Here is a 15,726-nt window from a genome sequence, read left to right as displayed (position 1 = left end):
TTTTAGATACTTGACAATAAATTCTTAATTGTTATTTCATGCACTATTTGAAAAATTGAAAGATTTAATTTATGATGTTTTATGACAATATTTATTGTTATAACGTATTATTCATGGCTATAAAAAATTATATATTATTACATTTTTATTAAATTGTACACTTTTATTGTAATACTTTATTTGTTTTAGTAAAAAAATATTTGATAATAAAATAATAAACAATTTATTACTAAACAATTTATTTTCATATTTTAAATTGTATCTGTTATCATATTTTAAATATAAATATCATATTTTTAATCTTATACTAGTATATATTGATATTATTTATTTTTTATTTTTAATTATTGATTATTGATTAATAAATAATAAATTAAATTTATTTAGTGAATATAATTCTAGATTATTATTTGTATTTGTATTTAGCTAAATTTTATTTTTTATATAAAATATATAAAATAAAAATAAAATATTTATTAAATAATTTAATAATACATTTTTTAATAAAGATTTATTAATTTAAATATAAATTCAATTAAATAAAATAATGAACATTATGTAAGAAAACAAAAATTTATAAATAAATAATTAAATTTAATTAAATTTTCAATTTGTGAAAACAAACAGTAAAATTGAAATAATAGTTAAAATCATTGAAAGTTTAACAGCGACGGCATTGCTGTGGTATTCAATAAAATAGAAACTATTGTTAGACCAACGGGTCGTTTCGTAATACATAAGCGATTTGACCGGTTCTTTACTCGGGGAGTAGTTTACTTGGCACTGGTATTTTCCCTCTGAATCACGGCTCACGTCTATCAATGGGACAGTTAGTTTGCATGGCTTTGAAAAAATTGCTTTCTTTATATCAACTTTTGTCAAATTTTTGTCAAATATTTTGATCAATTCTAAAATAAAGAGACAAATAAATAATAATATTAGTAATCAGATTAATGTTAATCATTATTATTTTTTAAATAAACAAAAATAATGTTTACCCGGTTTACTATCAACTTTGGTGGTGTCTATGCTAACAATTTCTTTATCATTAAACAACAATTTGATTGAATTAACAGATTGACCATGGTCATAATCACATTTGCATTCAAATTGAGTTGTCTTGATTGGAAACTTCCAAAATTGTGTTAATGGAAATTGTATTGAATCATAATTAGAAATTCTAACATAAACACAATCAGTAATGTTAACTACTATAACTAGTAAACTTATTGCTGTTACTATTTTACTAATCATTTTTATTAAATTAATAAAAAAATTGATTTATTTTTTTTTAATAAATTGAATAATTAAAATATAGTATTATTTTTTTAAAAAATTAAAGAAAATTTTTAGGTTTTAATAGCAAAATTAGATAAAAAGAAAATACACTAATTTATATATATTAACAATTTTCTTAATATATACTCTATATAGAGTCACAAAAGTTGTATCATCTAAATGAAATTTATGTTTGTGATTGTTATAAAATATTATATTAATTTATCACAAATGATCATAAATTTAATCTCTTTGTATCACTGAGTAACATATATAAGTAAAATGTGAGATATATAAAAAATAATCACTCAATATAGTTCATAGCATTTTATTTATAATCTAATAAATATTGTATGCATCATAAAACATAAATTTATAGTATAATATAATATCATATAACACATTATTGCATACAATAATTATTTTGTTGAAATATTTTGATAGTAATAAATTGTTAAATATTTATATTATATTTAATAAATTAATTGACCTAATAGTGTATTTAAACTTTACAGGTGTCATAATAATTGTTTTGTTTTGTTGTAATTTTTGTATATTACCTGTACTTAATTAAATCTGGTATTAATATAACATCTAATTAATTATAAGATAAAATAAAATTATAATATTATTTTTGTTAAATAGTTATGATTATCATAAAAATATGCCCATTAATCATCAATTAGTAGTTTATTATGTATCTAATATTAACATTGTAATTTTTATTATATTTCCTATAGATTGTAAAGTTTATATTAATATTTTTATAACATTTTTTTTTTACTTTTTTTGCTTTTAAATTTCATAGTATAGAAGAAATACAATTGCAAATGCAATGTAAATAAATTAGTAATACATATCTTAATTAATCTAACCCTAAGATATTTATAGTAGTAATTAACAATTTTTAAAATGATAATTAATAAAATAGTTTTATTGACTAATTATGATTAAAGTAAAATACATGCAGTTTATGATTAATATAAAAACTCATGGAATTGATATGAGATAACATTTCTTACATATTAATAATAAAATAATATTTTGATAAAATTGATTATATCTAATACTGAACTACATATAAATGCTTTCCATTAATAGAAAATTAATTAATTATTAATTATTTTATTACTGTAAAAAATTCAAGAAACTATAATATAAATACCTTATATTTAAAAATGACTTAAAATAAAATATTTCAATAAAATTTTCTTATTATAATTTATTAAAGATTATTACAATTCAAATACGTGTCGACCTATTTATGGGTCATCTCTTTGACTTTCTAATCAATGAATATCTAATAAATTTTTGTGAGAAAGTTTCTAGAAAAGTTTTCATGATTAAATTTCTATAGAAAAACTTTATTGTTATAGCTATGGGATCCCCATATCTATAGCTACTGTAATACAATACCATATTAATGAGACATAAAACTATATAGTACATATTTTATATCACATGACAAATTAATTGACACAAAAATTAGCTTACAATATGTGACTTAACTTTATTCTATCGATAATAACTAAAAAATATTAATTATTGTTTTAATAAAATTGATTTTTAATAATTTAATGTTATAATTTTTAAAATTATAATACTTATATAAACTATTTTTTAATTAGTTTTCAATTGCACAAAGTTGAGCCACATAAAAATATTAAAAATCAATTTTATTAAAACAATAATTAATAAAATCAATAATTAATTTTTTTAGTTATTATCGATAGAATAAAGTTAAGTCACATATTGTAAGCTAATTTTTGTGTCAATTAATTTGTCATGTGATGTTACATAAATTTTAAAATTTGATCCCAGGGACGGGTGTTTTTTGGGGGTTCAAAGTTTGATTTTTCTTGTATACCTCCCATTATAATCAAAATTTATTTTATTTAATAACTTTAAAATTATTGGTCCGATTGATCTAAAATTTAATATATTTATGTAAAATTATAATATTTATTAAAATATATCAATTAAAATATTAATTTCCAAAATTTACTTAACCGTCCTGCTACTTTATATTCAAATAAAATTATTACTAATGCATAAAAAAAATTACAACTATACTAAAAGACAACTAATGTGTTAGCACCATAGATCAAATCCACTGGCACACTGTGGAAGTTAGCAATGTTATCCAGTAAAGTCATAGCAATAGGCGCTGCAACTATTATACATATAAAGTCAATTTGCATGTATAAGTTAGGGGAAATCTATCGGTGCTTATATGTTTGATGTATGGTTAGCACTACTAAAGCTACACATTGATACAAATATACAGTACAACCACAATATAGCATACAGTTAAGTGAAAACACTAATTGGTCATTAATTGTGTATATAATTAATTATTTAGAAATTATTAATTATTGTGTAATACCATTAAAATTTAGGTTAGGTTGCGGGGCGTACACCAGGTTAGGTAACGTTAGGTAACACTGATTTACTATTACTTGACTACTATTGCTTGCTTTCTATGTATATGTTATACTGTACTGTATATTATACAGTGTATAACATACACAGTGTATAGTTTTAGTTAAACTAAAATCCAATAGAGGGGGTATACACAGCTCGTACTCTAAATTTTGCCCCAACAAATAATTTATATAGAGTACACATTTATTTATTCGACTAATTATAAACGTTAAAAAATAGTAATTGAAAACTTAAATTAACTAAAAATTGTCTAATTTTAATAAACTAAATATATTATTTATTTAAGATACTTTTTATGGCAAATAAGTAATTTATTTTATTTATAATATTAATATATAATTAGTGTAACTTATATGATAAATGTAAAGTCATTTTAATAATATATTTATATTAATAATTACTGTAAATAATATTCATATTAAAAGCATTATAATATCAATTAAAAATTAATAGTTTTTTAATAGTTTTGTACATTATTTAGCTATTATATGTATGAAATCTTATTATTTTGATATATTTATAAAAAACTACTTTTTGAATTAACAACTTTTATATTAACTACAATAATGTAATAAATAATTATAATTGTTTAAAAAATTGATTTAATTTTTAGTTGTTAATTATTTATTAGCAGAATAATTAAAATGTATTAATTAAAATTTTATTTATATATTTATTTATATGTAAAATTATTTCTTAAAGTGTATTTTTCTATTCTATAATATTAATTTAATTTAATAAATAACAAAAAAATAATCAAATATGTTATATACAATATATTACAAATTTAGATTCACAAAACTAAACAAATCAATTAATTAATTTTTCAAAATATATTAATTATGTCTTTTATACTAAAATATGCTCCGGTAATAAAACCAAGTAAACCAATGATAAATATAATTAAATTTCTTAAATAAATAAACACTCTTTTTGTGCCATCTGTCAAAATATAATATCAAATAAAAAAAATTTAATCTAAATTATATACAATAAAAATACTAAAAAAAGTAACAAAATTTTACTCATTTTTATAGTCGAACAATAGATAGTATGCAATATTGGCGGTATTATTATGGCAATTGAACTTTTAAAAAATATATAATTAATTAATATAACAAATTTTACATTATATAAAATACATTAATTATTTAAAAAAATATGTAAACTAAATAATAATAATAAAATAGCTAAAAAACATACCTGCATGAAATGGCACCAACTAATGCTATAATTAGATCTAATCTTGGTATAAATGCAGCAAGTGCAACTAAATTATATATATATAAAACTATTTTAATTATTTATAAAATTAATTAAATTTTTATTATTATTATTATTATTACATGTTAGAATTACTAGTAAAGCGCGAAATACATAATTGATTATTTGTATAAACAATTGTCGAATTTGAAAATGATCCAGGAGCATTGACTCTAATCGTGGCCATAACTGTTCAATGACAACATGCATTTGTACTGAATAGGATATAACAATAGCAAACGTATACATTATTAAAACACTATTGTAAAGTGGTTCATTTGGCAGTGATAATGTAATAACACTGGTCACTTGGTCACCATATTTTATATAACCGGCCAAACCTACTAATATATACAGACATATTACAAAACCTATTGATATATTTACGACACCCAATGTTTTGCCAAAGTTATGCTTATTTTTCATAGCACTGTAAAGTGGCATGATCTTTTTTGTTTGAAAATAATATAAAATTTGCTATTATTTTAAATATTTTTTTAAAAAAAAAATATTCAAATAAATTATACGTACGACAGTAATGCCTTCAAATGTAAAAACAGCTGTACTAAAAAATAATGGTAATTGTGTGCCAAACATTTGGCGATTATGAATATCTGGTATATTATTAAATAAGTTATACAATATAATTCCCAATGCGGTGTATTGGGTAATGTTTGCACAACCGGACGCTATGGACAACAGTTTAAGATTTTTAATAAAATTTAATAAAATAATAAACGGCATTATTATTAGCAAATATAATCGTATTGACATTGAAACATGCGGTAATGTTGTCATATTGATTAGAAACTAAAATATTGTTATAGCAAAAAAAAAAGAGATAAATATTTTAGTAATTGTTTTTTTAGAATATTAAAAAATAAAAATATATACAAACTTGTCTAATATTTTCTGATATAAATAAACAATAACTGCAACAAAACCCCAATTGTGTTAATAGTATAAATATAATGATCAATGTTTGTGATAGATTAGCTAGTTTTCGCAATGATGTTGGTCCATTTAGGAATACCTGTTTTCCTATCTAATCAATAGTAATTATTTTTTATTTTTTAATTAATATTATATATATATTTATAGATATTTTTATTTTTTTAAATTAACTTTTTCATAGTCCATTGGTTCGCATTTTAGTTGACGACATAGAGTGACATTTATTTCGAGTAACATATGTATACAACTGTTACATAAAATGCCGATAATTGTCGTACCAATTATGCCGATCACAAAACCCGAGTGGCTATTATTTATCAAAAAATATTAGTAGTTTATAGTAATATGATTTATAATACTAACTATAATTTTTAATAGTATTATGCAACTAACCTAAATGCTAAAGGCATAGCCAATATACCGGTTCCAACATATGCCTTAAGTAAATGCATAAGCGCTTGGACACTATTAATTTTAGTAGTGACCTGGTGCATTTTGTATTTATTGTGTCCACTAGCACAATTATTTTAAAACTGTCACTTAAATAACTATAATTATTAGCTTAATATTTGTTTGTTGTGAAACTCTAGTAACAAAAATTGTAAATATCATATTGTTTAGTCATATTCTTGATTACTGTAGTATATTTGTCAAACACTATTAATTTAATATAAATTTCTTATAAAATTTTTAAAATGTTGTTTTAACTATTAATGTTTTACACAATTTACCAACAAATAATTTCAAAATTGGATTCAATTTATTTATTTTGTCTTAATTGACAGTTTAATTATTAATAGATCATTACAATATTCAAAACATTAGATAATACTGTTAGTTAAAAATATTAGTAAACAATGAAATAACAGTTATTTACTATTAATTATAGTACAGGTATCAACTTTTTAATTTTTATCTAGTTATAACAAATAATAAAAATAATTACTAATTTATTTACACAAAATGATTATACATATTTATTATGTATTAACTTATGATAGACATATTTTATTAAATATTTTGCTAAACATTTATTTTAAAATAAAAATAAACAAAAAAAAATTATTAACACTAGAAAATTGTTATTTAGTACTTTAATAATATTTACAGTATTATATAAAAAAACATTTAATATATTCTCTATTTGACAGATATTTTATTAGTAAAAATCTTTGATAATTATTTCATGTTTTGATTAAAGTAATTAAGTTTTAATGATATGTTTTATTGATACACGTGTTAACAGTATTAAATAATAAATTAATTAATATTAATCAAAAGATAAGTTAACTTAGATAACTATGATTATTATAATATTATTAACTTTATTTATAATTATAACAATATTTTAAATTATAATAAATTTAGTACAAATAAATATAATATTTTACAAATTATTAAGTCATAAGGAAAAAGTATGGTTTTTAAAAACTACATATAAAATTTAATTACAACAACAGTATATTTGCTAATATTATAAATTAATTATTATTATTATTAACAATAAGGATACCGGACACAAACAAATACATAATGTGATTGACATAAATTTTTCTATAAATAGCTTAATTAAAAAAAATATTTAATTATAATATATTAATTTATTTCACTATTTGCTAATAAATAATTGTTGAGATTTTTATTTGTCATTATTATAACATAAAAAATTATTGAAATGGCGGGTGTATTAGGTATTCTCGTGGGCGGACTGTTATTCGTAGTGCTATCTCTAGTAGTACTGGTGCTCACTTTAGTACTATCATTAGTGGCCGGACCATTGGCACCATGTGTTGGTTGTCTACTTATGTGTGTTGTATGTCAACTATCCTGTGCCATAGCTATGGCATTACCGTAATATATAAACTATAAGACATCAATAATTCTGTGATTGAAAGTAATCAATATTTATATATATATATTATGTAACTTGAATTTTATTAATTATTTTACAAATAATATCTCATATAATATTTCTCAAATTGTAATAATTTATATATATAAAAAATAATAATTTCTAATAAATATTTATTTAAATTATTAAATAATTTATATTAACTATAAGAAAGCTTATTTTTTCTATATTGTATTGTAAAACTTTATTATTATAATTACAAAAATCATGTAATTGCAGTATTTAAATAAATATCTTATATTATTATTTATTATTATTATTGATTTTTAATAATTTTATTTATTTGATCATTGCTTCGCTAAATCAATATGTGTCACGATTTTAATCTTAAAGTCATTTATTAGATTTGATTATAAATGTACAACAATTATAATCTGTGCGTCAAAATAAGTTTTTATTATTTATATAAATACAATATTATTTATATATTGAAAAAATCATAATCTTATAAAACAAAAGCTTTGCATATATTACCCTTGAAGTAGTTTTTTAATAAAAAAAACAAATATAATAAATAAAAATCATTTACAATTACAACATTACAATAGTAAAGTTTTAGTGTAAAAGAGAGTTAATTACAAATTTACTAAATCAAAAATAACAAAAATATTATTTAATTTTAATAATATATAATTATTTTGTTTCAAATTAAGAATGGGTTGTCAATGCATGTTAAATAAAAGCCCCAAAAATAAAATTATTTATAAATTATCATTACATACACCAAATATGTTAACTAAATTTAAATACAAACTATAAGTAACTTATTATAAAACTAAACAATCTTTTTTAAATAAAGTTTTTTAGTGATTATCTTCAAGTTATATACTATTTGTGATTCAAATTTAGAAATAAGAAATGCTATAAATCTTATAAATATATAAAATTATAATTTAATATATTTGTATTTCAAAGTCATTTTATTTTCAATTAAAATTTTTAATTATTTTGTAAATTATTTATTAGTTGATTAGTTCAATACTTATCAATACTTTATGTTTATCTGGTTTATGACAACAACTCTCGAGTCGCACAAAATGTTTAGACAACTTATTTTACTAATGTTTTGCTACAGTTTTATCAGTTGTCATGTTTTCCAAATATATATCCCTCTCTTAGACTTGGGTGAGGTTGACCTCTGGGACAATCCCACGTGTGAATCGGCACTCAGACCGTTGCGCTACCGGTGCGAACGGACCTACAAACAAACGGTGAACACAACACTACATATGCATCGTATGGATGTGAGTACAGAGTCAGTCAAACGGGCCGTTTGTTGCGGCGGTTGGCTCACCAAACAGTGTGTGACTCGTGCGGCAAATAGTATAAGTGTTTGCGGCGATAAAGTGGCCAAACTTTATGGACAATTGCCGAGTGAGGCACACATCAAACACGACGTGTTGGACAAGTGCTCCGAATATCAAGAAAACTCATTAATTTGTAATTATTTTGTCGTAAATCAAACAACTTTTACTAGATTTACCAATACATCAGTTTATTTCATTTTAACGTCTATTTTAATAAATATAATTTATTATTATTTTTAATAAAACAATATATTAATAGAAATGTATTATTTAATACATTATTTATCTATTTTAAATATATTCTATTTTTAATACTGTAATTATTTATTTATTAACTTTTTAATGTATTATAATCTAATAATTTTAATTATTTTATAAAAATACAAAATCTTGTTTTCGTTTTTTATGTTTGAAGTAAATATCAATAAATTGATTAAAAATTAATTAACTTAATAAATATAAATGTTAATGTTTATCAATAATCAATATTTAATAAATTAGTAATTGATTTTAAAATATTACATTTAATATACTTTCAGAGGTTATCGTTTTCTATGTTTTAGCAATTGTATAATATGTTAATTTGTATAAAAAATATTGATTTTTTAGGTTATTGAAATCAGTTACACTTGGATTTATTTGAAGGATAATTCAATAGAAATTATGTTATAAATATGAAATAAAACCACAATTACTTTACTGTATTTTGTAATCAAACCTCTAATTAAATTGAATGATTCATTCAATATAAATGGTATTTAATATATTCAATAATGAAATAAATAAAAATATTTAATATACTGTATACTGTATAGTAAACTATGATTATATATGTTATAAAACAAGGTCACATATAATACATTGATATATTTTAAAAAATAATTAATAATATAATACAATATTAATTAATAAAAAAACTAAACAACAAAATCATTGTATCTAATTATACATAGAAATTAATCAACTATTTTCATATTTTATTATAAATACTTATATTTATATATCATTTATATAACTCGTTTATACTGTATTTCTAACTTTTTCTAAAAAAAAGATTCAGTGTTAGACAGAAAATAATTTTTATTTTATTTTTTGACAAAAATTTATTTTAAAACTATTAATAACTTTTTTAAAGCGCAAGTGCTAAACATATATAAACTTGACATTAAGTTTTAGCATATTTTTGTTTAGCATTTTTTTGAGAAAACAAATCTATTATTAAAATAAATGCTAATTAAATGTTGAGTTTTTTAAATTAATTTTTGTAAAATAATAAATTATACAATGCTTTATGTAAATTTGTTACACTCAAAGAAAATTAATTTTTTAGTTTCTTTATTATTACTATCATTTAAATTAATTAACTGTAAAACATTATTCACTGTTAATAATTATTATTACACTCTCAATACTATTGATAGTTTATGTTTAAACAAATTGTTGGAAACAAATGATTTGATTTTATGTGAAAAACAATTCATACAAAATATTAAGGAAATACTGAATGAATATTCACAAGAATCTCGTAATAACAGTGTGTTTTGCACCGGTATGTTGTGTGCCATACAACGGGCACAACAGTGTGACATGAATATAGTGCTGTCAATGACTGGTGACCAGGGATGCGATGCCTATACATTGCAACAGATTATCATCAAAAAGTATGAAATCTTTTTGAATAAACTATACGAAAATAATTGTAAACCATTTAAAAGTCGCAAAAACAATGATAAACTTAAATGCAATGAAAATGTTAAAATTGTAATAAAAGATATTTATATATTTTGTCTAATATTGTTATTTATTTTATTTATAATTTTCTATTTAATTATAGCATTATAATATAATTATAAAAATTAATTATTTTTTATAAATATAAGTTTATATAATTTACATAAACAATAAAATACATTTAAAATTTTATTTAAATACAAAATATATTTGAACTAATATTTTGTCAATTACCTATTGAAGGAAAAAATATAATATTTTCAAACTAGCACAAAAAAAATCAATAAACTCAACTTGTTCCTATTTTTCAATTGAATTCAGGATATCACACATACAGTAATGTTGTTAAATTTAATTACAATAAAATATGTTACATACAGTTCGTTACATTAGATTTTAAAAAAAATATTTTTATTGTTGTTTGTAAAACAAAAATTATAATATAATAATTAACATTACAATTATATAAAGTTTTTGATTGTAAAAAACAATGTCTTGTTTGGTATTTATGTTATTGAAGACATTTGCCGAAATACAGGCCCGTGTTTTTGATGCCCTTCTAAGCCCACTATACTCGATGACTCGTGTTAGTGGTCTGGGAGATTGGGGAGAACCTAGATTTTATAAAAACTATCAAATTGTATCAAGTATATTTCAGGAAATAGGTGAGATGATTACAGTTGGCACCCAAGTAGACAATAGGATGACTACAATCAAATTAGGAGAAAAACACAATCACATTGCAGGTAAAGTAGCCGTAGTCGCCGGTGCCGATGATACCCTCGGTAGAGAAACGGCTGTCGAGTTGGCCAAACTGGGATATAAAGTAAGTCATAATTTTGATTAAGTATATATTGATTTTTTTAAATAAAAATATGCTATAATATTATAATAATTATTTTGTTATAATAGGTAATCGTTGGAACCAATGATATTGACCTAACAGAGCGTTTTATAGCTAATGTCAAGAAAGGACACAATTATATCAGTATGAGTGTCCACAAACTGGATCTGAGTTCAATGCTGTCCGTCCGATTGTTTACCGATTATATCACTAAACGAGATCCAAAAATTGATTTGTTGGTTAACAGCGGTGACGTATTTAATGAGAAAAGGGTGATCACTGCCGACGGATTTGAAAAGACATTTGCCGTCAATTATCTGAGTGAGTCATAACAGTTTGAATTTATAATATATATATTAATAATTAAACAAACTATTTGCCCGACAGACCAATTTCTATTGACTCGACTACTTATGCCAAACCTATACAAGTCGTCCGACGCCCGAATAGTCAACGTTACATCAGTGGCCCATCATTTCGGTCAAATCAATCTACTGGACATCAATCAGGAGCTAATGTTTATATCGTTGACAGCCTATAACCAAAGCAAACTGGCACAGGTACTCATCACCAGAGAACTGGCACAACGACTACACGAAACCAATATCAAAGTGTATGCAATAAACCCGGGTGTCCTTCGCAAGCGTTATCGTACACCGACTATGTTTATTGTGGACGATATGCTAAACCGTATGTCAACCGCTTATTTAGGCGTACAATCCATTATACATTTGGCAGTGGAGGACAAGTATAAAAATGAGACTGGCCAATATTATAGGTATTAATTGAGTATAATTGTTTCGAGTGTGTGTGTGTGTGTGTGTGTGTTATTCAAATGATATGTTTATTATTTTATAACATTAATTTTGTTAAACTTTCAGCAACTCTGATAAACTGCAACATATGACTGATAAGGCAACCGACGGTGTTATGGCTGAGAAACTCTGGAATTTGAGCTGCGATTCGTTAAATCTTAACAAAGATATTGATCTGACCAGTGATAAGACCAATGATGATGAAGAAGGTGGCGATGATCTGAAAGAACTGTCTAAAGAGATAAAGACCGAAGATTCACGTATAATGCCGTCCATCGAGTCTAATGTTGATCATAATACTGAACAAAATGAAACAAATAAACCAAGTGATGGTAATCAGAGCACTGGTAGTCCAACCGAAAGTGACAAAAGCACAAGTAGTTTACCAGAAAGTGATCAAAACACTGGTAGTTCAGCAGATATCGGACCGACTAAAAGTACAGAATTGTAATCCTTGTTATTAATAATCTAAATAACAGTAGAAACTTCACAATACTTGCTAATAATAATATTATTATTATTGATAATATAATTGAATTTATTAATAAATATCATTTTAACAACATTTTGTGACTTAATTTGATGAGATGTAATAACTTATGATATGATTACAAATAAATAATAAATAAAACATAAATACAATAATTTTGATATTAATTAATATCAAAATTGACTTAATTTGATTTTTTCGTATATTTCAATAAAAAATTAAATATATTTGTAAGTCTGGTAATGGTATTATCGTTTGAATCAATTGCTGTAATCTGTTTATATCTAATCCACGGATTATCCTTGTATTGGGCTAATCGCATATCAGTGAAAAATTCTGATTCATCTAAAACAGTGACCAACCGTTCCGGATAATTGGTTATAATGCCATCGATACCAGTCCTTGCAATTAAATATTATAATTTATTTTTTGGTTAGTATATTATGAATACAATAATTATTATATAAAAAATTAATCAATTTAGAAAATGATCTAGTTAAACTGAGTTAAGTTACCTGAGTGAATTTCGCAGTGAAAAATGTAAGTCAATAGTCCAGTGATAAACCTTTTTTACTAACGGCCTATCCTTTTGATCTCTGAGTCCGATAGCGGCCAACAATCGGTCAAATGGATTGACAAAACTTATACAGTTTGTAATGCCATCGCTTTGCCAAACGTTTTGTATGGTTTGACGTTTAAAAACTGATACTAATTAAGTAAAAAAATAGTTAATTTCAAAATATAATTAAAAATTGATTGATTTGTTAAATAACAAAAAAAAGTAAATTTAGTATTAAATAAAATGTTTTACCGATTGAATCGAGCGGTTCATTGCCACTGATATCCCAACCAATAAACTCATTCAAGTGATCCATACTATGTTTACTCATAGCACTGGTAAAGCCATCTATAAATGATTCATCGGTATAACGTTGTATACTTAGTACAACCTTGACCCGGGTGTCTGGCTGTTTGGTGCTACCATTCAACAGGTTTCTCAATAATAGTGTAAACATTTTGTTGCCGGCAGTCCTTTTGGCCTCTGAACTCAGTCCTTGTAGTTTGAGATCAAGTAATAATAGGACAAACCTTTCCCTATAGTTTTTACTCTCTATACAAATAATAGAAATAAGTTTAAATATTTTATTATTAATAAAATTATTTAATAAATTATTTATTTAAAAAAACTAAACTAAATCTTCATTATTGTTATTAAAATTGCTATTTATTAAAATTGCTTACTTGGTGTAGTTATATTGTGGACGTACTGTATAAACATATCAAATGATGACCATTTAGTGCAGTCCCGGAAGCAATCGCATGGAAAGCCATGAAATAAATAGACAGGTGTGCCGTCACTGAGAAACTGTACGTCCGACTCAATAGCATTGGCACCTCTGTCCAGGTATGTGTCTATTTGGCCAATCGAGTTGACCATATGTGCTATGTTATAGATGGGACGTTTTGATGATGATAATGGTGGTGATGGTGATGAATTAACATGATCATTTAATAAATATAATATTGTTATCACAAAAATTATAAAGTTTAGACACATTTAATATATTTTTTGATGATTTTTATGTTTTTGACGATAAATAAAGTAAAACTAATGAATGAATGAATGAATGAATGTAGTGGTGAAAGGGTTAAACAAAACGTGATTTTATAAAATAAAACTCTAATAATACTGCAAAACATGTAAAAGTTTGCAAACATTAAAATGTAAACTTTTTTTCGCTGCACTTCTACTGTATTTCATACCTACTCTCTTACCTTTAAAACATGACATTCAAAAATCTATTCATTATTTAGTTTAGCAAAAGTTATAATATTTTTGAAAACTAGTTTGAAAAGTGAGTATTTGAAAAAAACAAACAACAATTGAAACCATGTAATGTACAGTATATTGTAAAACAAATATTGTATTAACATTTTTGCTGATAAAACTCGTTCAACACATATGTTATAAAGTTTATAAACATAGCACTGTATTTGACAATAATATTATATTGATTAATAATATTAAATCTAATTAGTATACAGTAATAATATTAACTAATAATAATTTATATAAATATTAATATTATACGTGAAATGACTGACAAGTTGAAGGGTTGAATAAAATTAAAAATTGATTGAATACCAAGGTTGTTTGAATGATATAATTTAAATTATATATATATATATATATATATATATATTTAGATTGTAAATTAAATGAAATAAACTTAATAATGTGTTTTTTAGAGTAATATTTTTTTGACTCTATTGTTTGAAAAGTAATTGAAATGTAAAATTAATGAGAAATTACTGGTGTATATCAGTTAATAAAAAGGAAGTTTTTATTATTATTTCTATAAAAAAAAAGTTTTTATGAGAGAATATCCTATTTTTTATTCATATCCCTGTTTAACATGTTTTTAATAAGAAATATCAAATAATAGTAATAAATAAATTAAATTTTAATCTTTTAGTATTTTTATTAATAAACTTTTTAAATAATATATCACATATTTCACAGTTTGTATATCACTAATCATAACAAATTATATTATTTGTATATAGAAATAATAATTTAGTATTTATGTGTTTCTTATGATAATTACAGTATGTTTAGAAAAAAATAGTTTCAAACAGGAAACAACAAATTTTGAAAAAGTGCTTAATTACTATATTTTATTATT

General features: G+C 22.6%; 4 protein-coding genes across 4 annotated transcripts; 1 reads left to right on the top strand and 3 right to left on the bottom strand.

Annotated features, from left to right (window-relative positions):
* Window positions 1-606: 606 nt before the first annotated feature.
* LOC128960188 (uncharacterized) lies at window positions 607-1,254 on the bottom strand. The gene is made up of 2 exons (XM_054306258.1): window positions 999-1,254; window positions 607-908 (listed from the first exon to the last, which is right to left on the bottom strand). The coding sequence occupies exons 1-2, from the start codon at window positions 1,252-1,254 to the stop codon at window positions 607-609; spliced, it is 558 nt and encodes a 185-aa protein (XP_054162233.1).
* A 3,310-nt stretch (window positions 1,255-4,564) lies between these two features.
* On the bottom strand, window positions 4,565-6,434 carry LOC128960187 (neutral amino acid uniporter 4-like; the record flags this gene model as incomplete). The annotated part of the gene is made up of 6 exons (XM_054306257.1): window positions 6,334-6,434; window positions 6,112-6,247; window positions 5,070-5,433; window positions 4,927-4,993; window positions 4,749-4,810; window positions 4,565-4,665 (listed from the first exon to the last, which is right to left on the bottom strand). Coding segments are annotated over exons 1-6 (831 nt in total), but the record flags the coding sequence as incomplete, so codon positions are not given.
* Window positions 6,435-7,615: 1,181 nt separating this feature from the next.
* LOC128960186 (uncharacterized) lies at window positions 7,616-13,000 on the top strand. Its single transcript, XM_054306256.1, has 7 exons — window positions 7,616-7,631; window positions 8,972-9,306; window positions 10,654-10,920; window positions 11,411-11,716; window positions 11,803-12,055; window positions 12,122-12,512; window positions 12,616-13,000. Exons 1-7 carry the CDS (start codon window positions 7,616-7,618, stop codon window positions 12,998-13,000), a joined length of 1,953 nt encoding a protein of 650 aa, XP_054162231.1.
* A 271-nt stretch (window positions 13,001-13,271) lies between these two features.
* On the bottom strand, window positions 13,272-14,697 carry LOC128960184 (dermonecrotic toxin StSicTox-betaIB1i-like; the record flags this gene model as incomplete). The annotated part of the gene is made up of 4 exons (XM_054306255.1): window positions 14,282-14,697; window positions 13,851-14,150; window positions 13,555-13,747; window positions 13,272-13,440 (listed from the first exon to the last, which is right to left on the bottom strand). Coding segments are annotated over exons 1-4 (978 nt in total), but the record flags the coding sequence as incomplete, so codon positions are not given.
* Window positions 14,698-15,726: the final 1,029 nt, after the last annotated feature.

Source organism: Oppia nitens, unplaced genomic scaffold (genome assembly GCF_028296485.1).
Source record: "Oppia nitens isolate AA-2021 unplaced genomic scaffold, nextdenovo-longstitch-racon4-pilon3 scaffold4_pilon_pilon_pilon, whole genome shotgun sequence".
Taxonomy (NCBI): Eukaryota; Metazoa; Arthropoda; class Arachnida; order Sarcoptiformes; family Oppiidae; genus Oppia; species Oppia nitens.
This window is presented reverse-complemented; position numbering and strand designations above follow the sequence as displayed.

Bases quoted from the DNA above. Each gene is read 5' to 3' on its own strand.
- LOC128960186 (XM_054306256.1), top strand. The intron at 9,307-10,653 runs GTAAATCAAACA...CAAAATATTAAG, and splicing joins TAATTTGTAATTATTTTGTC to GAAATACTGAATGAATATTC. The intron at 12,513-12,615 runs GTATTAATTGAG...TTAAACTTTCAG, and splicing joins GAGACTGGCCAATATTATAG to CAACTCTGATAAACTGCAAC.
- LOC128960188 (XM_054306258.1), bottom strand. From the start codon at position 1,254: ATGATTAGTAAAATAGTAACAGCAATAAGTTTACTAGTTATAGTAGTT. The intron at 909-998 runs GTAAACATTATT...TCTTTATTTTAG, and splicing joins CAAAGTTGATAGTAAACCGG to AATTGATCAAAATATTTGAC.